This window comes from Mustelus asterias, chromosome 23, assembly GCF_964213995.1.
Source record: "Mustelus asterias chromosome 23, sMusAst1.hap1.1, whole genome shotgun sequence".
Classification (NCBI taxonomy): domain Eukaryota; kingdom Metazoa; phylum Chordata; class Chondrichthyes; order Carcharhiniformes; family Triakidae; genus Mustelus; species Mustelus asterias.
The window spans coordinates 52,665,814-52,687,438 of record NC_135823.1 but is presented as its reverse complement, the minus strand read 5'-3'; the positions used below and the strand labels follow the sequence as shown (position 1 = coordinate 52,687,438).

The following is a 21,625-nucleotide window of genomic DNA, read 5'->3' as shown; positions in this document are numbered from 1 at the left end:
TCTGCAAGGAAGTTACAGAGAAATGCGATCATTATATGACCACTTTAATAGGAGGTTTTAATACCCAGATGTAGACTGGGACAGTGATAGTGTAAAGGACAGAGAGGGGGAAAAGTTCCCGGATTGTGTTTAGCAAAGTTTTCTACAGCAGTATGTGTCCAGTCGAACAAGGAAGGATGCACTGTTGGACCTAATTCTTGGAAATTAGGTGGGGCAAATAAGTCAAATATGAGTAGAGGAACATTTAGGAAACAGTGATCATTGTAAGCAAGGCTTAAGATGATGGTTGAAAAGGACAATGGGCAATCCAGAGTAAGAATAATGAACTGGATGAGAGTCAACTTCAATGAGGCAAGTACGGAACTGGGCCAGAAAAACTGGAACCAAAAATTGGCAGGAAAAACTGCAGCTGAACAATGGGCTATCTTCAAAAAAGGTATGGTTCGGGCATAGTCAAGGTATATTTCCCTCAAAAGGGAAAGGTAAGGCAAACAAATCCATAGCTCCCTGATGACAAAATTGGTTTGATGACAGAAGCCAGAGGGTGGTTGTAGAGGGTTGTTTTTCAAACTGGAGGCCTGTGACCAGCGGTGTGCCTCAGGGATCAGTGCTGGGTCCACTGTTATTTGTCATTTATATTAATGATTTGGATGAGGATGTAGGAGGCATGATTAGTAAGTTTGCAGATGACACCAAAATTGGTGGCATAGTGGACAATGAAGAAGGTTATCTCAGATTGCAATGGGACCTTGATCAATTGGGCCAGTGGGCTGATGAATGGCAGATGGAGTTTAATTTAGATTAATGCGATGTATTGCATTTTGGTAGATTGAACCAGAGCAGGACTTACTCAGTTAATGGTAGGGTGTTGGGGAGAGTTACAGAACAAAGAGATCTGGGGGTACATGTTCATAGCTCCTTGAAAGTGGAGTCACAGGTGGACAGAGTGGTGAAGAAGGCATTTAGCATGCTTGGTTCATTGGTCAGAACATTGAATACAGGAGTTGGGAAGTCTTGTTGAAGTTGTAAAGACATTGGAATACTGTATACAGTTCTGGTCATCCTATTATAGAAAGGATACTAGAAAGAGTGCAAAAAAGATTTACTAGGATACTACTGGGACTTGATGATTTGCGTTATAAGGGGAGGCTGGATAGACTGGGACTTTTTTCTCTGGAGCGTAGAAGGCTGAGGGGTGATCTTATAGAGGTCTATAAAATAATGAGGGGCATAGATCAGCTGGATAGTCAATATCTTTTCCCAAAGGTAGGGGAGTCTAAAACTAGAGGGCATAGTTTTAAGGTGAGAGGGGAGAGATACAAAAGTGTCCAGAGGGGCAATTTTTTCACACAGAGGGTGGTGAATGTCTGGAACAAGCTGCCAGGGGTAGTAGTAGAGGCGGGTACAATTTTGTCTTTTAAAAAGCATTTAGACAGTTACAAGGGTAAGATGGGTATAGAGGGATATGGGCTAAATGCGGGCAATTGGGACTAGCTTCGGGGTTTAAAAAAAAGGGCGGCATGGACAAGTTGGGCCGAAGGGCTTGTTTCCATGCTGTAAACCTCTATGACTCTATGACAAAGGCGATAGAAATTAAGATAAAGAAGGAAAAGTCTGCTTTTGGCAGGGGTCAGGTAGAAAACACAATTGAAAATCAAGAGGCATACAGAAGGTTCAGAAGGAAGGTGAAAAAACACATTCGAGAAGCAAAGAGGGATTATGAGAAAAGACTAGCAGTCAACATAAAGAGAAATCCCAAAGTCTTCCATAGGCATATAAATAGTCAAAATGTAGTAAAAGGAAGAATAGGGACCGAAAAGGGAATTTACACATGGAGTCTGTTATGGCTAAGGTGTTAAATTAATACTTTGCATCATTCTTTACAAAGAAGGTAGATGCTACCCAGGACATAATGACAGAGGAGGAAATTATGTCACTCGAAGGGTTCAAAATTGATAAGGAGGAAGTTTTGAATAGACTGTCAGTACTTAAAGCACTGGGACCGAATGAATGCATCCAAAGATACTGAAGGAAGTGAGAATGGAAATAGCAGGGGCTTTGGCCATAAACTTCCAGCCTTCTCTCGACTCAGGGGAGCTGCCAGAGGATTGGAGAATTGCTCAAAAAAGGTTGCAAGGGTAAGTCCAGTCATAGAACATAGAACATAGAAAAGCTACAGCACAAACAGGCCCTTCGGCCCTGCAAGTTGCGCCAAACATGTCCCTACCTACTAGGCTTACCTATAACCCTCTATCTTACGAACTTCCATGAACTTATCCAAAAGTCTCTTAAAAGACCCTATCGAATCCTCCTCCACCACCACTACCGGCAGCCGATTCCACGCACCCACCACCCCCTGAGTGAAAAACTTACCCCTACTTACCTTACTGATTACAAATCAGTCAGTTTAACTTCGGTGGTGAGGAAGATTCGAGAAACAATTATTGGGGATAGAGTTAATTATCACATGGAAAAATGTGAGTTGATTAGAAAGATGGATTTCTAAAAGGAAAGTTGTGTTTAACTAACCTGCAGGATTGTTTGAGGAGGTAGCAGAAAGGATTGATGAGAGTAATGCTGTTGATGTGGTGCACAAAGACTTTCAGAAGGTTTTTGATACAGTGCCACACAACAGACTTGTGAGAAAAGTTACAGCTCATGGAATAAACAGGACAGTAGCAGCATGGATACAAAATTGGCTGAATAATAGGAAGCAGAGAATAATTGTCAATGTTTATTGTTTGGACTGGAGGAAGGTTTGTAGTGATGATCTCTAGGGGTCGATATTGGGACCCTTGCTTTTCCTGCTATATATTAATTAACTAAATCTTGGTGTGCAGGGAACAATTTCAAAGTTTGTGGATGATACAAAACTTGGAAGAATTGTGAACTTTGAGGAGGACAGTGTAGAACTTCAGAAGGACAAAGACAAGTTGGTGAAGTGGGCAGATAGGTGGCAGATAAACTTCAATGTGCAGAAGTGTGAGGTGATTTGCTTTGGTAGTAAGAACATTGACAGGCAATGTAAAATAAGGGTATAATTTTTAAGAGAATGCAGGAGCAGAGGAACCTGGGTGTATATGTGCATTGAGCAGTGAAGGTAGTCGGACAGGAGGGAGAGAGCAGTCAAGAAAGCACATATTATCCTGGGCTTTATTAATAGGGGCACTGGGTACAAGAGCAAGGAGGTTATGTGGAACTTATACAAGATGCTAGTTATACCTCAGCTGGAATATTGTGTAGAGTTCTGGGTGTCACCCTATAGGAAGGATGTGAACGCATTGGAAAGAGTGCTGAAGAGATTTACAAGGGTGGTTCCAGGTGTGAGGATAGATTGGAGAGGTTGGGACTATTCTCCTTGCAGTGAAGAAGGCTGAGAGGAGATTTGAGAGAAATGTTCAAAATCATGAGGACAGAGTAGATAGGCTCATAAGAGGATCAAGAATGAGAAGGCACAGAGTAAAAGTGATTTGGAAAAGAAGCAAATGTGATGTGATTCATTGAATAGAAACAATGTGTAGGGGTACAGGGAAAAGGCAGCGGAATGGCATTAATTCATGATGCTCGTTTGGAGAACCAGTGCATAGAAGATGGGCCGGACAGTCTCCTTTTACACCATAATGATTCTGTGATCCTGTGTCCACTTAGTCTGAGACAGAATGCACATTCAATCTTTGTTCTACTTTGCTAGATCCAGAGATCCACGGTGTATATTGGAAAAGGCCACAACCATTTTCACCTATTTATCATTTGCTGACAGGGTTATTACTAGAATTCAATTGCATAACTTGCGATGATGAGAATAGTTTTATTTCTAATTTTAAAAAGGGAAAAGGGGATGTGGGGAACAGGTGGGGAGGTGGATTTGAGACCAGGGAGAGATCAGCCATCCTCTGATTGAATGGCAGAGCAGGCTTGAAGGGCTGAATTTGCCTACTTCTGCTCCGAATCCCTATGTTCCGATGTTACACTCACTCCCTTGGTTTCTGTTCCTGTACCACAACAATGAGATAACCTTACCCTCTGATCAGTCACCATGAACATCTCAATTCCTGACTGAATCTGAATAACAATGTTCAGAGTTGGGCCTAGCTAAGTTTTCAGCTTGCATTTGAAGCGCTTTTACACCTCTCGAAGTTCAGACTGGAATCCTATCCCCAGTTTCCTTTTGCGAAGTTCTGACTATTTTCCCAAGAAAAATTAAATCCCAATGGTGCAGTCCTTATTTTTAGAGTGATACTCCCTATTTAATTGTTGTGAATGCTTCCGAGTGGTTCTTGTTACTACATGGTCAGGCTACTTTGGTTCAAGTGACAAGGGTTCCTGATCCATCTTTGGATGTTTCCTGTCCAGAGTTCCCCAGAGTTCTCTTCTGTATATTTTCCCCTAGTAAACAATGTTATATGAAAGCACACAAAAAGAACCGGGATTGTTTCCACATGGATATAAATATTTTCTTCTGGGATGAAAGTGGCATTCTCCCACGGCCTAGTGGGGATTGGTGCAGCTCAGTTGGCTGGCCAGCTGGTTTGTGATGCTTAGTAATGCCAACAGCGTGGGTTCAATTCCCGTACCGGCTAAGATCATTCATGAAGGCCCCGCCTTCTCAACCTCACCCGCCGGCTGCCTGAGATCACAGAATCATAGAATCCCCACAGTGCTGAAGGAGGCTATTCAGCCCATCGAATGTGCATCGACTCTCAGAGAGATTATCTTACCCAGGCCTTATCCCCATTAATCGTACACATTTTTTCTTCTTTTTATTCATTTGTGGGACATGGGCGTCGCTGGCTGGCCAGCATTTATTGCCCATTCCTATTCGCCCTTGAACTGAGTGGCTCGCTGGGTCATTTCAACGGGCAGTCAACTATATTGCTGTGGGTCTGGAGTCACATGTAGGCCAGACCAGGTAAGGACGGCAGATTTCCTTCCCTAAAGGCTATTACTGAACAAGATATGTTTTTACGACAATCGCCAATGGTTTCATGGTCATCAGTAGATTCTTAATTCCAGATTTTTATTGAATTCAAATTTCACCATCTGATGTGGTGGGATTCAAACTCAGGTCCCCAGAGCAGTAGTCTGGGATTCTGGATTACTAGTCCAGTGACATTATCACTACACCACTGCCACCCCTGCATGATACTATTTAAGTTAGAAATCCTCTCGTCATCAAGGCGAGCATTCACAATAAGAAAGAGTTGAATTTATATAGCACCTTTCATGACCTCGGAATGTCCCAGAGCATCTCACAGCCAGTAAAGTGTCAACAAATGTCCCAATTTGTTTTATCAGTGTTCAAAATGTAGAATCCATGCACAGCCCACCACACCCCAACTAAGACAATTTGCTTTCCCTAACCAGTCAGCAGAGAGGCTAAAGGCAGATTAGAGCCATGTGGTAAATACCTCAGAAATGGATATTGTTGTGAAATTCTACAGATATCCCTTTCTTCAAAACTTTACACAGTTGCCTCTGATTTTGAAAAGTAATGTCCATGTTGGACTCTGTGGGGGTGATTTTACCATCGTGTTGCGCCTGGGGGGTGGGAGGAGATGGGACTAAAAATGGGCCTAAAAGTCAGATCTGAAACACTCCCAGTGTCAAGTCCGTCCAGCACTTAGAATGAAAATGATAAAATTGCCTCCTGTGTGCTCAGTTGTCAGGTTTGCATTTCCAAACTATACCCCCCCCACCCTCCCCCCCCCGCACCTCATTCCATAACTGTCATTCACCTGTCAGACTGAGGGAGACTCATTAATAGCAAGCTGAGTTTAGAAAGGCAAATTCCCAATCCCCAAAATAATCTACACAATGGTTCCAGGGGTGAAGAAACTTCCGTTATGAGCATAGATTGGAGAGGTTGGGACTGTCCTCCTTGCAGAGGAGGCTGAGAGGAGATTTGATAGAGATGTTCAAAATCATGAGAAGGCTGGACAGAGTAGATAGAGAGGGAGAAACTGTTCCCCCCTCGTTAAAGGATCGATAATGAAAGGACACAGATTAAAAGTGATTTGAAAAAGAAGCAAATGTGATGAGAGAAAAAATATTTTCACACAGCGAGTGGTTGGGGTCTGGAATGCACTGCCGGGAAGGAGGCAGGTTCAATCAAAGTGTTCAAGAGGGCATTAAATGATCGGGTGGCACAGTGGTTAGCGCTGCTGCCTCACAGCGCCAGGGACCTGGGTTCAATTCCCAGCTTGGGTCACTGTCTGTGTGGAGTTTGCACTTTCTCCCCGTGTCTGCATGGGTTTCTTCTGGTTTCCTCACACTCTCCAAAGATGTGCAGGTTAGGTGGATTGGGCCATGCTAAATTGCCCCTTAGTGTCAGGGGGACTAGCTAGGGTAAATGCATGGGGTTGTGGGATTGTGGTCAGTGCCGACTTGATGGGCCAGATGGCCTCCTTTTGCACTGTAGGATTCTATGATTCGATGCTCATTTGAATAGAAACAGTGTGCAGGGGTACAGGGAAAAGGCAGGGGAATGGCACTAAGTCACGATGCTCATTTGGAGAGCCGGTGCAGACACGATGGGCCAAATGGCCTCCTTCTGCGCCGTAACAATTTTGTGATGGTACCCCAATGAAAATTTAAAGCAATTGGAAAAGATAGAACAGGTTAAGGTTTTTTTTTGCAACATTGAATATTTTAGATGAAGAAATTTCAAATTGTTAATGAATTGACAGGCTAGATGTGGAGAGAATGTACCCACTTGTGGGAGAAACTAAAAGTAGGGGCCATAAGTACAAGATAGTTATTGATAACTCCGAGAGGGAAATAAGGTGGATTGTCTTTCATCAGAGTGTAGCTGGAATGTGGAACTCACTTCCAGAGGAAGTGGTTGAAGTAAGTGGCTTTTAAAAAAATCAATTCATGGGATGTGGATATCGTTGGCTGGGCCAATGTAATGGTGAGCCACTTCTTGGACCATCACAGTTCATGTCTCATAGGTACACCCATAGTGCTGTTAGGAAGGAAGTTCCAGGATTTTGACCCAGTGACAGTGAAGGAACGGCGGCATATTGGCAAAGTCAGGACGGTGAGTGGCTTGGAGGGGAACTTGCAGGTGGTGTTGTTCCCATGTATCTGCTGCCCTTGTCCTTTTTGATGCAGTGCTGCTTGTAAGTGGTACACACTGCTGCCACTGTGTATCAGTGGTGTAGGGAGTGAGTGTTTAAGGTGGTGAATAGGGTTCCCATCAAACGGGCTGCTTTGTTCTGGAAGCTAATGTTTCAAATGGAATCGAGACCTGTGCAAGAGGGGTAAGGGAATAGAAAGCCACGTGGTAGGGCTGAAATGAGACCCAGCTGGAAGCGTTTTTGCCCCACAGTTGGAAGGCGATAGCTCCAAGTCCCACTCCAGGTCTGAGCATCCAATCCAGGATTACACTCAAGTGCAGTACTGAAGGAGCGCTGCACTATTATTTTATTTATTAGTCACAAGTAAGGCTTACATTACCGCTGCAATGAAGTTACTGTGAAATTCCCCTCGTTGCCACACTCCAGCACCTGTTTGGGTCAATGCACCTAACCAGCTCGTCTTTCAGACTGTGGGAGGAAACCAGAGCACCTGGAGGAAACCCATGCAGACACGGGGAGAACGTGCAAACTCCACACAGATAGTGACCCAAGCCTGGAATCAAACTCGGGTCTCTGGCGCTATGAGGCAGCAGTGCTAACCATTGTGCCACCGTGCTGCCCACATTGGAGATGCTGTCTTCTGGGTGAGGTACCAATCTGCCCCTTCAGGTGGATGCAACAGGCCACATGGCACAATTCTGAAGAATGGGTAAGTTACATTGTCCTGGCCAATATTAACCAACATCACAAAACCAGATGATGCGATCAGTATCACATTGCTGTTTGTGGGAGCTTGCTGTGTGCAAATTGGCTGTTGTATTTCCTGCATTACAGCAGTGACTAAACTTTAACGTAAATCATTGTTTGTGAAGCAGCCTGAGCCATTCTATGTTTGTTCATTAGGTCATGTAAATGTAAGTTTTTTTTTTAGATATGATGTGGATTATAAAAACCAGTTGGGTCAAAACTAGTTTGATCACTGTATATTCAACATAATTCAAATTAATTATGAAGACATTAGATTAAAAAAACTCCCCAAACTCCAGAAATCATGTCTTCTAAAATCTCAACATCAGGATCAACTAGTCACTAAATGTATGTGTACAGATATCAAGCCGATAGGATCACAGGAACTTTGCGGTGTATTTGAAGGGCATTTCTACTCCGACTTGTGTAACCGCCAGTGACGTATCTCCAAAAGCAAATCCCAATCTGTCCCCGGAATGTGGTGTATGAGAAATATTTCTCTTGCTGCTACTTTCATTGTGTATTTCCTTGGGAGAGGGAGGAAATGACTGGGACTGGATTGAAAATGTATTCCCTAATCAATAAGGTTGGTGGGTTGATGCTAACGGTGTAATAATATGCACTGCCAGATACACCTGAGCAACATGAAAGTGATAGGGTGACAATGAGTATTAAAATAAAGTACCCTGGACACCACAGCAGATGCACAATGCTGGTGTATTCTCATAGTGGGATTTTTTAAAGGGGGAACCCAGCACTTTGAGAATGACCCTGTCTCCCCCTAATGCCCAATATCCTTTCTGCTCTGCCTGAGTGTGGGAGAGTTTGCCAGATTTAAAACACCTCGATTTCCCACACCACTGTTGTATCATGTGTAACCGAGGATTGTGGAGTGAGTCTCTTACTGTCCAGCGGTGGAACTGTCTCTGCCAAGCCCCCAAGGGACGTTGAATGATGTTAAAGGCGCTTTATAAATTAAACGTTAAAGCAAAAAATAGCGCGGATGCTGGAATCTGAAACAAAAACAGAAAATGCTGGAAAATCTCAGCAGGTCTGACAACATCTGTGGAGAGGGAACAGAGCCAAGGTTTTGAGTCTGAAAGGGTCATCCAGATGCTGTCAGATTTGCTGAGATTTTACAGCATTTTCTGTTTTTGATATAAATGAAACATCCTGGTCGCTTTGAGCAAGGCATCATAGCGTTCTGTCCCCCTTAATGGAGAGGGTGGGGAGGTTTGGTTAGAAGATGGCAATAGATTTGACTCAGCGCTCTCACAATTCTTACTGCTAATGACTGCTCCATCCTGAAGTGGATTTTCAGTGCCTCGTTAATAGTAAAACACAGGGTGGCACAGTGGTTAGCATTGCTGCCTCACAGCGCCAGGGACCTGGGTTTGATTTCCAGCTTGGGTGGCTATCTGTGCAAAGTCTGCATGTTCTCCTCGTGTCTGCGTGGGTTTCCTCCGGGTGCTCCGGTTTTCTCCCACAGTCCGAAAGATGTGCTGGTTAGGTGCATTGGCCATGCTAAATTCTCCCTCAGAACAGGCACTGGAGTGTGCTGACTGGGGGATTTTCACAGTAACTTCATTGCGTTGCTAATGTAAGCCTACTTGTGACACTAATAAATTAACTTTAAAAAAACTTTTAGAACTTTTAATCTTTCTCCCTGTGTCTGCATGAGTTTCCTCCAGATGCTCTGGTTTCCTCCCACAATCCGAAAGACAGAATAACAGATTACTACAGTGCAAAAGAGGCTCTTCAGCCCATCGAGTCTGCACCGACACATGCAATGCCCTGACCTGCCCACCTAATCCCACTTGCCAGCACTTGGCCCATAGCCTTGAATGTTATGATGTGCCAAGTATTCATCCAGGTACTTTTTAAAGGATGTGAGGCATCCCGCCTCTACCACCCTCTTAGGCAGTGCATTCCAGACCGTCACCACTCTCTGAGTAAAATGTTTTTCCTCAGATCCCTCCTAAACCTCCCACCCCTCACTTTTAACTTGTGTCCCCTCTTAACTGACCCTTCAACGAAGGGGAACAGCTGTTCCTTATCCACTCTGTCCATGCCCCTCATAATCTTGAACACCGCGATCAGGTCACCCTTCAGTCTTCTCTGTTCCAACGAAAACAACCCAAGCCTATCCAACCTCTCTTCATAACTTAAATGTTCCATTCCAGGCAGCATCCTGGTGAATCTCCTCTGCACCCACTCCAGTGCATTCACATCCAGAATTAGGTCCAGCACAGCTCCTTTCCTTGTTGGATCCTCTACATATTGACCTGAGAAGTTTTCCAGCATACATTTTAAGAACCCTACTCCATCTAAGCCCTTAACATGGTGGCTATCCCAATTAATGTTGGGAAAGTTGAAATCACCTAATATGATTACTCTCTTATTATTTTTACACCCCTCCACGAATTGTGCACATATTTGCTCTTCAATTTCCCACTGACTCTATGGGGATCTATAATTAACACCTCACAACGTAACTGTTCCTTTTTATTACTAAGTTCTACCAACAAAGCTTCATTTGATGCCCCCTCCTAGATATTATCTCTCCTTACTGCAGCAATGCCTCTTTTACCCCCTCCTCTGTCTCCCCTGAAGATTCTATATCCCAGGATGTTGAGCTGCCAATCCTGCCCCTCACTCAACCACGTCTCTGTGATGTCTATTATATCATAATTACACGTGTCAATCCTCGCCCTTAACTCATCTGTTTACCTTTAATACTCCTGGCATTGAAGTAGAGGCCCTCCAGCCTTGTCTTACTCCCTTGAAACTTACTACCGCTGTATTCCTTCTGACCTGATTGCTTTTCTATGTTATACTGTGTCCCTATTCTGCTAACAGTCTGGGTCCCCGCCCCGCCAAACTCGTTTCAACTCTTCCCAACAGCACTAACAAACCCCCAAGACGTGCTGGTTAGGATGCATTGGGCCATGCTAAATTCTCCCTCAGTTGTGCCCGAACAGGCGCCAGAGTGTGGCGACGAGGGGATTTTCACAGTAATTTTATTGCAGTGTTAATGTAAGCCTACTTGTGATACTAATAAACTTTTAAACTCCTCATCCTCCCTGGCTATTCCCCGCCCCGAGATGTTAAACAAAAGGGGGTCCTCAGCCCATATCGATAGTGGAGTGCAGACCTGACTTGTAAAAGTGAACGGTTCCATGCATTTTTGGTGATTTGTGAATGAACAAAGGTCTCTGGCTTTACCCAGACCTCATTACATCTTCCTGGAAATGAGAAGATTGAATTGGAGCGCATTCTAACAGGGGGGGATGAGAAATGTAATAAATAAGGCTGCACTTCACTGCACTCCCACATTTCAAAAGGTAAATGTAGTTAAGATGCCTAAAGCTGATAAATAATTCTCATTCCACACACCCATGTCACAACTTTATTCAGTTCTTGAATATACAGATCTTGCTAATATTACTCATAGCCCGTAGAGCGTTTTAATTAACTACTTTGCTTTACCGCTAATGTTGTTTAATGCTGAGTTCTTTTTTTAAAATGCGAGATTAATTTATGTAAAATTCCCCATGACTGCCATTTCATCAACAACTTGCTTAATGGAAAGCTGATGATCCAGAACGCGCGTTAGCCTTACACATTCGCTGGAGGGGGGTTGGAGGGGCAACCAGCTACTAGTGTTAATATCAGTAATCGATCAAAAGATTAGCCAAAATAAAGGCATGCACCCTATTTAATTTTAATTACATCGGGAATGCGACTGCGCTGGAGATGAGCCCGTGGGTCTCCCGCATACTTAAATAAGGTCACCCTTCAGCCCTGAGCCAGAGACACGCACTCTTATTAAATGGCAGTCATGTTAAAACGTCTCAAGTTGATGTAGCTTTAGGTAAATAAAGGTTACCATTGAAAAACATGTCCTCACACCACAACAACAGCATCACCATGATGATTGAGTGCTCTATTGTAAAAAGACAAGGCAATCTGATGTAAGCTGTAAATGTAGAAGGGGTTTACTCATCAGAAGAGAAGGTTCCTCAGTCACTGCTTGGGACGGTTCATGTTGACCAAGTTGTGTCCCATAATAACCCCGTGATTCTTTGATTTGATGTTGACAGCACGGTAGCGCAGTGGTTAGCACTGCTGCTTCACAGCTCCAGAGGACCTGGGTTCGATTCCCGGCTTGGGTCACTGTCTGTGTGGAGTTTGCACATTCTCCTTGTGTCTGCGTGGGTTTCCTCCGGGTACTCCAGTTTCCTCCCACAGTCCAAAGATGTGCGGGTTAGGTTGATTGGCCATGCTAAAATTGCCCCTTAGTGTCCTGGGATGTGTAGATTAGAGGGATTAGCGGGTAAAATATATGGGGGTAGGGCCTGGGTGGGATTGTGGTCGGTGCAGACTCGATGGGCCGAATGGCCTCTTTCTGCACTGTAGGGTTTCTATGATTCTATTAGAGTAGAAGCAGAGATATCTAATCCGACTCTGAAGCTAAAACGTGCAGGTCAGGGGTGGCATGGTGGCACAGTGGTTAGCACTGCTGCCTCACAGCGCCAGGGACCCGGGTTGTGTGTGGAGTCTCTCTTTTGGCTGCGTGGGTTTCCTCCGGGTGCTCCGGTTTCCTCCCACAGTCCAAAGATGTGCAGGTTAGGTTGATTGGCCGTGCTAAATTGATCCTAGTGTCAGGTGGTTAGTAGGGTAAAAAAGTAGGGTTATGGGGTTGTGGTTGGCTCAGACTCGATGGACCGAATGGCCTCCTTCTGCACTGTAGGGATTCTATGAGGTGGATTACCCATGCTAAATTGCCCTTTAATGTTAAGTAGTTTAAAGTTTATTTATTAGTGTCACAAGTAGGCTTACATTAACACTGCAATGAAGTTACTGTGAAGTCCCTGATCGCTGCACTTCGGCACCTGTTCGGGTACACCAAGGGAGAATTTAGTATGGTCAATCGACCTTGCCTGCACATCTTTGGACTGTGGGAGGAAACCGGAGCACCCGGAGGAAACCCATGCAGCCAAAGGGAGAATGTACAATCACCCAAGCCAGGAATTGAACCGGGGTCCCTGGTGCTGTGAGGCAGCAGTGCTAACCACTGTGTCACCGTGCCCCCGCCGTGGGAGACAGGAGACAGGAACTGAGTGGGATTGCTGTCGGTGCAGGCTGGATGGGCCTCCTCCTGCTCTGTAGGGATTCTATGATCCTACCTTTCGCTAACTTTGGGCTGTCAATGAGACTGTCAATTTGTGGATTTTATACATGAAGGGTATGGGGAGAGATGTGAGCCTGCGTGGCCAGATTTGTGTAATTCTCATAAAAAATAGACTGTAACCCGACTCCCGGTTAGGCTATCCGATCAAAATCGACATCAATTTTGTGTTTCCCCAGAAGTAAAATGTACCACACCAAGCAAAACCGGGGCTGGAGATGACAAAACCCCAAGAGTAAAAGTAATAAGATTACAAATCGTAGTAGAGGCGAATTTAACCATCAAGACTGAGGGGCTGTAACTGGGGAAAGATTTGTTCATCTTCGTATGATACCTTCATTCTTTATTTGCTTCATACATCCATGCTTTTCATTACAGAGTCGGGTGTTGTAAATGTGAAGGGTCACCCCCTCTGCCCCTACCCCTTAACTCAATAATCTCGAGTCAAGCAAAGCGGTTTACAAACTCCATCTAGAATTTTACCAGCATAAAGTCAGGTCCCATCCGCTGTTTAACATGGGCGAGGAATGTTCAGTGTGGAGATTGGTTCCTTAATGCTTTTACAACCCGCCTGTGGGTCAATGAATGGGATTAATTGGGGCTCGGGTGGGAGGGGGAGTTGAAAGTGCCTGGCCCGGGAACACAAAGAACAGACAATGGTTCACACTACAATTGATGTTGGAGAGTTCATGATCACCTGGGGGTGGCTTCTCTTCGGATCTGCTCAGGAACTGATGGTAAAATGATTTCACTTTGTCCAGAATTGCAGGTTGAGTTGTTGGTGGTCTAACAGCAGCACCCTGCTACTTTGGGAGCCGTGCTGAGCTCTCAGCCCGGGTAAGGGATCCGGAGCGGACAGAATGTAATCGATACTGAATTTGATCTCTGACTCGGCCTTGTGGAGGGGGCTGGTGTCTTGGGGCTGTCCGCTGGGGCTCTCGTTCCCAAAGAATATTTCGGAGGTCAGCGGGCTAGCCTTGGAGCTAACTGCCTTCTCGCCATGGTAGGAGACACTGTGCAAGAGATTGTCCACTGCGTCTGGACACTGGGATTCCCCCTTTCTGCTACACTGGTATTTCTGGAGTCGTTTCACATTCCTCCTCCTCCTTCTCCGCCGGTAATTCCCGTTTTCGAACAGATCTAACATCGATTCACATCCTGAAGCGAAGGTCCAGAAATTACCTTTGCCCCTCTCGTTTCCTTCTGACCTTGGAACCTGGGTCCATGGAAATACAGTGAGAGATTCATTACACAAACTTGCACTGCTACACAGAGTTGAATTTCAATCGATCCAACCCACATTTTGCAGCATTAACTCAATGTCAGGGGCACCGAAGCCGACTGCACACCGTTCCCAGATATCTCCAACCCGGATCTGGGAATACACAGTTCCATTCTAAAGGAAATTATGTAAAGTGGAGCAATGGGGAATTCACAATTGTCCCAGGCAGCGGCGGCTCTCAAAGCGATTCCACCAAAAAGTTTTCGACGACCTCACAATAATGTATGAGGACCAATCGGGACAGATTACAGATACATTCAAGGAAAACTCGTGTACATGATTTCAAACAATGAAACGTCAGCACCACCCTAGCTGCCAGTGACCCAAATTCTGATAACACACCCCCCCCCCCATCCCCGCACTAACCCTAACCCAAAATTCCCAGAACACAGCAACTTGTTAACCCCATCTCTCCCAACTCCATCCCCAATATCAGAACATAGCAACCCGTAAACCCCATCACCCCAACTCCTTCCACAATATCAGAACACAACTTGTAAACCCCATTGCGCCAACTCCTTCCCCAATATCAGAACACAACTTGTAAACCCCATCACCCCAACTCCTTCCCCAATATCAGAACACAACAACTTGTAAACCCTATCACCCCAACTCCTTCCCCAATATCAGAACACAACAACTTGTAAACCCCATCATCCCAATTCCTTCCCCAATATCAGAACACAACAACTTGTAAACCCCATCATCCCAACTCCTTCCCCAATATCAGAACACAACAACCCGTAAACCCCATCACCGCAACTCTTTCCCCAATATCAGAACACAACAACTTGTAAACCCCATCGCGCCAACTCCTTCCCCAATCTCAGAACACAACTTGTAAACCCCATCGTCCCAACTCCTTCCCCAATATCAGAACACAACAACTTATAAACCCCATCGTCCCAACTCCTTCCCCAATATCAGAACACAACAACTTGTAAACCCCATCACCCCGACTCCTTCCCCAATATCAGAATACAACAACTTGTAAACCCCATCACCCCGACTCCTTCCCCAATATCAGAATACAACAACTTGTAAACCCCATCACCCCGACTCCTTCCCCAATATCAGAATACAACAACTTGTAAACCCCATCACCCCGACTCCTTCCCCAATATCAGAATACAACAACTTGTAAACCCCATCACCCCGACTCCTTCCCCAATATCAGAATACAACAACTTGTAAACCCCATCACCCCGACTCCTTCCCCAATATCAGAATACAACAACTTGTAAACCCCATCACCCCGACTCCTTCCCCAATATCAGAATACAACAACTTGTAAACCCCATCACCCCAACTCCTTCCCCAATATCAGAACACAACAACTTGTAAACCCCATCACCCCAACTCCATCCCTAATATCAGAACACAACAACTTGTAAACCTCATCATCCCAACTCCTTCCCCAATATCAGAACACAACAACTTGTAAACCCCATCACCCCAACTCCATCCCTAGTATCAGAACACAACAACTTGTAAACCCCATCATCCCAACTCCTTTCCCAATATCAGAACACAACAACTTGTAAACCCCATCATCCCAACTCCTTCCCCAATATCAGAACACAGCAACTTGTAAACCCCATGACCCCAACTCCTTCCCTAATATCAGAACACAACAACTTGTAAACCCCATCACCCCAACTCCATTCCCAATATCAGAACACAACAACTTGTAAACCCCAACTCATTCCCCAATATCAGAACACAACTTGTAAACCCCATCACCCCAACTCATTCCCCAATATCAGAACACAAGAACTTGTAAACCCCATCACCCCAATTCCTTCCCAAATATCAGAACACAACAACTTGTAAACCCCAACTCATTCCCCAATATCAGAACACAACAACTCGTAAACCCCATCACCCCAACTCCTTCCCTAATATCAGAACACAACTTGTAAACCCTATCACCCCAACTCCTTCCTCAATATCAGAACACAGCAACTTGTAAACCCCACCACCCCAACTCCATCCCCAATATCAGAACAGAACAACTTGTAAACTCCATCGTCCCAACTCCCTCCCCAATATCAGAACCCAAAACTTGTAAACTCCATCACCCCAACTCCTTCCCCAATATCAGAACACAACAACTCGTAAACCCCATCACCCCAACTCCTTCCCCAAGATCAGAATACAACTTATAAACCCTATCGCTTCAACTCCTTCTCCAATATCAGAACACAACAATTTGTAAAAGCCGGTTCTGGACAGCGAGGGAAGCAAAAGATTCCTCACCTTTACGAAGCAGTTGTTGAGCGAGAGGTTGTGTCGGATTGAGTTTTGCCAGGCTCGCTGGTTCGCTCTGTAATAAGGGAACTTGCTCATGATGTAGTCATAGATGCCGGAGAGGGTGACCCTGTTGGCAGGGCTCTGTTGGATGGCCATTGCAATTAAAGCGATGTAACTGAGAAAGACAATGAATAAAGCTCCTTCAGAATGAACTTTTCTCTATTCTATCCTTTGCCAGCCACCCCCCGCCCCCAATGGAACCAAACTCATTAAATACAAATGCTTTACCTGTAGGCAGGTCGAGATATCTTTTTCTCTTCGTCGGAACTGCAAGGCGGGTAATCATCTCCATCGTAATTAAAGCAGTTGTAAGGATATTGAGAATTGTCAAACATTGCGAAACTGGGAGCTGCCTAACAAACGGAGCAGCAAAAGTGAGCCCGGGATAGTGGAGAGCAGGACTCCTGGCAGGGTAAGTGGTTCAAGAACTTGCTGATCAATGGGGGGGGAGGTTGCAATCTATCCGAGGTCTTCAGACAGAAGTCTATAGGGAGACTTCTTCTCTATCTGCTAGTTAATCTGACTATAAAACTGGTAATAACTGATTAAATTGGTTAATTCTCGCGTGAACCTTTGAACTCGCTGTGTTCAACCAGTAGCTGGGCTGTGTGTGTGGGTGGTCTAACGTGAGATCCCTCAATATCTCCACTGGCACACTAAAACAAGAGTTAGCTGCGCCCGATATTAAGATGCAACGTTGTAATTTAGTTGTTTTCTTTGTGTCTTTTTGAGTTGCTCCTTTTGCAAACGTGTATTTACAGCAGAAAGTCCCATTTCGTCCAGCAGCCGCCGCTCCTACAAGGGCCCCGATGCAATCTGCAAAAGCAAGATAATAGACATAAATTGTATTTCCGTGACTGAAGCAGCCCTTCTTGCTTTCAAAGCCGCGGTGCAGAGAATTTCAGCCATTCCCGACAAAAGGGGAAAGTTAAAAGGGAAACAGCCGGAGGGGGGGAAGCTAACATCGCTGCTTGTGTGGGCTTTGATCTAAATGAAGAATGAAAGTCAACACGCTCCGTGAGTGTAAGCGGGTAAATACTGCTTTTGCTGTTTTGACAACATCTTTAAGGGGAAAAAAAATATTTTAGTTTGTACACACTACCAGCCGCAGAAAGGCTACCAGAAACCACCTGGCCCCACTCTTGTCGCTGCTAACTTTTTTTTTCAGCTCTGACCAAGGGTCATCCAGACTCAGATCTATTCTCTCTCCACAGTTGCTGTCAGACCTGCTGAGATTTTCCAGCATTTTTTTGCTTCAGATTCCAGCATCCGCAATATTTTGCTTTTAACTTTAAAAAAAAATATTGGTGCATGAGAACATGGGCGTCGCTGGCTGGGCCAGCATTTATTGCCCATCCCTAATTCCCCTTGTTCAGAGGGCAATTGGGAGTCAACCACATTGTTGTGAGTCACATGGAGGCCAGACCAGGTAAGGTTGGCAGATTTCCTTCCCTAGAGGACATTAGTGAACCAGCTGGGTTTTTTTCTGACAATGGACCATGTTCATCAGTAGATTCTTAATCCCAGATTCTTTTATGGAATTTCGCAATTTGCCATGCCAGGATTCAAACCCGGGTCCCCAGAACATTAGCTGAGTTTTTGGATCAATAGTCTAGTGATAATACCACTTGGCCATTGCCTTCCCACTCCACTGGCCCTGATGGAAATGAATACTGGAGCAAGCTCGAAGGGCCGAATGGCCCCTCCTTGCTCCTGTTTTCTATGTTTCCATGTATTTATCCAGTCGCATTTTGAAAGTGATTGTGGGGACTACTTCCATTGTACTTTGAGGAGATCATAAAAGAATATCCCAGTGTCTGTTTTTTCTCCAGTGATTTGAAGTTGATATGATCTTGTTAAAGGATGGGTACAAACAGTTCCTCTCTATCTGGACCCCACCAAACCCCATTCACTCAGCTCCGATCGCTGTAATCGCACGCTGTGCTCTGCGGAAGGGTTATCTAGACTCGAAACGTTGGCTCTATTCTCTCTCCACAGATGCTGTCAGACCCGCTGAGATTTTCCAGCATTTTTTCTGTTTGTGTTGTTGTAATCCCACACTTTATGGAACTGGAATATTCGATAGTGTCTGGGTTAAATGCTGATTTGAGGTGAGGCCAGTTAGCATGTATTTATACCCTAGGTCTATTCAGGATTGCTAAAACCACATTTGGGCAGCTAGCTGGTGTGTGTGTTAGATGGGCGGCTTTGTGCAAGGGTGGGACTGATTCGACATTTTACTGCATTCACAGTGGCCATTCCATTGGAATTCTAGGAGTTGGAGACAGGAATAATCTGGGCGAATTAAAGTTGGGGGGGGGGGGGGAATAAGGAATTTTCACTGTGGGTAAATGAAGGCTCCACTTTCCGAACTGGAGCAGAAATCTGTGGCTATGTATACATTGTGCATTTAACAATGCCTTGAAACAAGCCGCCCATCTAACACACACACACCAGCTAGCTGCCCAAATGTGGTTTTAGCAATCCTGAATAGAGCTAGGGTACAAATACATGCTAACTGACCTCACCTCAAATCAGGTTCCGAAAGATACATCGGGTCAGGCACACTTTGGTAGGGGTACAGATAGAGATAGATTGTTTGTACTCATTGGAATATCCTTAAACGAGATCAGATCACACCCATTTCAAAATAACGGGAGAAAAATAGAGACTGGGATTTTTTAAAAAATGATTTACTCAGACTACAGGGAAAATAATTCCGCAATCACTTCCAAAACACAATTGGGTAAATGCTTCAAAAGAGTGGTCAGGCACACTTTGAGTGGGGTGCTATGTCGGTGTGTCGTTGAACAAGTGGGACTGGGGTTGAACCAAGTCCCATTTCACATTGTCCTGATTCCCCCTTGTTGCTTTGATAATGTTCAAAACACAACATTGCGAAATGCACTAATAATAGCTCCGGACAGTAAAACACAAGGTGGTTTGGAAATCTCGAGCCCAGACACAATCTCTATTCTGGATTCATTCTCTATCAAATCTCTCCCTTTATTCCCCAGTTCCAATGTTTTAGGTAAACGGCAGATCAAAACCGCTGATGAGCCTTTAGGTACATCTTCTAATTATCCTGGAATCGTCCTGTCTGCAACGCACGTAAACTACAAAAAAAAAACAAAGTTTGTGTGTTTCTATTTTATTTAAACTCCACTAACGCTCCGAGCCAAATGCATATCTCGAGCAACTCGCCGAGTTTGCATGAAAGCATTTTCTTGGGCTTTCATCTCTCGTTGAGCTTCCTTTCACTAGTATTACTGCAGAGGCAGAAATTAGCTCAAGTTATTTGGGAGGCTGAAGTTTCCTTTCCGAAGGACCCCAACCCGACATGAAAGCTGTTTATGTGACATCTACTCAGTTTGCCTGTGATTCCTATCGGAGCAGGTCAGTTGTTGGTAAGTGTTCACACCGACACCTACCTGCCCCAGTCATTTAAAAAGTCCAAAGATGTGCAAGTTAGGTGGATTGGCCATGCTAAATTGCCCCTTGGTATCCAAAGATGCGCAGGTTAGGTGGATTGGTCATGCTAATTGCTCCTTCGTATCCAAATCTGTGCAGGTTAGGTGACTTGGCCATGCTAAATTGCCCCTTAGTGTCCAAAGACATGTAGTTTAGGTGGATTGGCCATGCTAAATTGCTCCTTAGTGTCCAAAGATGTGCAGGTTAGGTGGATTGGCCATGCTAAAAAATTGCCCCTCAGTCTCCAAAGATGTGCAGGTTAGGTGGCTTGGCCATATTAAATTGCCCCTTAGTGTCCAAAGATGTATGGATTAGGTGGATTGGCCATGCAAAATAAAAAATTGCCCCTTAGTGTCCTGAGGTACATAGATTAGAGGGATTAGCAGAGTAAATATGTAGGGTTACGGGGATAGGGTGGACCTGGGTTAGATGCTCTGTCGGAGAGTCAGTGCAGACTCGATGGGCTGAATGGCCTCCTTCTGCACTGTCGGGATTCCGTGATTCTAAAGCCCGTAATGTCTGGCCTGAATCCTGACTTAAGTGGATTGTGTGCCACACATAAAAACAAAGAACAAAGAACAGTACAGCACAGGAAACAGGCCCTTCGGCCCTCCAAGTCTGTGCCGCTCCTTAGTCCAACTAGACCATCCCTCCATTCCCAGACTGCTCATGTGACTATCCAGGTAAGTCTTAAACAATGCCAGCATGTCTGCCTCCACCACCCTACTTGGCAGCGCATTCCAGGCCCCCGCCACTCTCTGTGTAAAAAAACGTCCCTCTGACATCTGAGTTATACCTCGCCCCTCTCACTTTGAGCCCGTGACCCCTCGTGATCGTCACCTCCGACCTGGGAAAAAGCTTTCCACCGTTCACCCTATCTATACCCCTCATAATTTTGTACACCTCTATTCGGTCTCCCCTCATTCTCCGTCTTTCCAGGGAGAACAAGCCCAGTTTATCCAATCTCTCCTCATAGCTAAGACCGTCCATACCAGGCAACATCCTGGTGTGCGTGTGAGGACAATACGGAAGTCCTGACGCACTGACAAAGCTTGCCAAGTTGAAACCTCCGATGCAGTTTTGTAAAGCTGCCAGTATTGAAGCACTGTGCTACGATCTCTCCCTAACATCCCTCACTTGCCCCGATAATAGGTGAGCTTTTTGCCCTTATTTATTTGCATACTTTTTTCTGGTCTAGCTGCAGTGAGTAGAGGCCATCATCTCACGTGAGAACACCATCCACCAGGTACACGGTACATACTCTTGCAACTCGGCCACACACGATGGCGCAGAGTCGCTGAGCAGAAACTGATAGCCAAGTTCCGCACACACGAGGACGGCCTCAACCGGGATATTGGGTTCATGTCACACTATTTGTAACCCCCACAGAGTTTCACTGGCTGTCTTGTCTGGAGACAATACACATCTTTTTAGCCTGTCTTGATGCTCTCTCCACTCACGTTGTTTTGTTTCTTAAAGACTTGATTAGTTGTAAGTATTCGCATTCCAACCATTATTCATGTAAATTGAGTTTGTGTCTTT

At 45.0% G+C, this 21,625-nt stretch overlaps 1 protein-coding gene across 3 annotated transcripts; it reads right to left on the bottom strand.

Moving 5' to 3' along the window:
• Nucleotides 1-13,044: 13,044 nt before the first annotated feature.
• Nucleotides 13,045-18,712, bottom strand: foxl3 (forkhead box L3). 3 transcript variants are annotated; one of them, XM_078240668.1, is made up of 4 exons: nt 17,712-18,712; nt 16,841-17,428; nt 16,559-16,727; nt 13,045-14,233 (listed from the first exon to the last, which is right to left on the bottom strand). In XM_078240668.1, exons 2-4 carry the CDS (start codon nt 16,945-16,947, stop codon nt 13,766-13,768), a joined length of 744 nt encoding a protein of 247 aa, XP_078096794.1. In that variant the 5' UTR covers nt 16,948-17,428; nt 17,712-18,712; the 3' UTR covers nt 13,045-13,765. The 3 variants fall into 3 exon arrangements, with proteins under 3 accessions (XP_078096794.1, XP_078096796.1, XP_078096795.1); XM_078240670.1 differs by having other exon boundaries at nt 17,715-18,712; XM_078240669.1 differs by having other exon boundaries at nt 18,238-18,712.
• Nucleotides 18,713-21,625: the final 2,913 nt, after the last annotated feature.

Excerpts from the sequence above, each read along its gene's own strand:
- foxl3 (XM_078240668.1), bottom strand. The coding sequence starts at position 16,947 with ATGTTTGACAATTCTCAATATCCTTACAACTGCTTTAATTACGATGGA. Across the intron at positions 16,728-16,840 it reads ATATCTCGACCTGCCTACAG|TTACATCGCTTTAATTGCAA; the intron begins GTAAAGCATTTG and ends TGTCTTTCTCAG. Across the intron at positions 14,234-16,558 it reads TCAACAACTGCTTCGTAAAG|GTTCCAAGGTCAGAAGGAAA; the intron begins GTGAGGAATCTT and ends CCATGGACCCAG.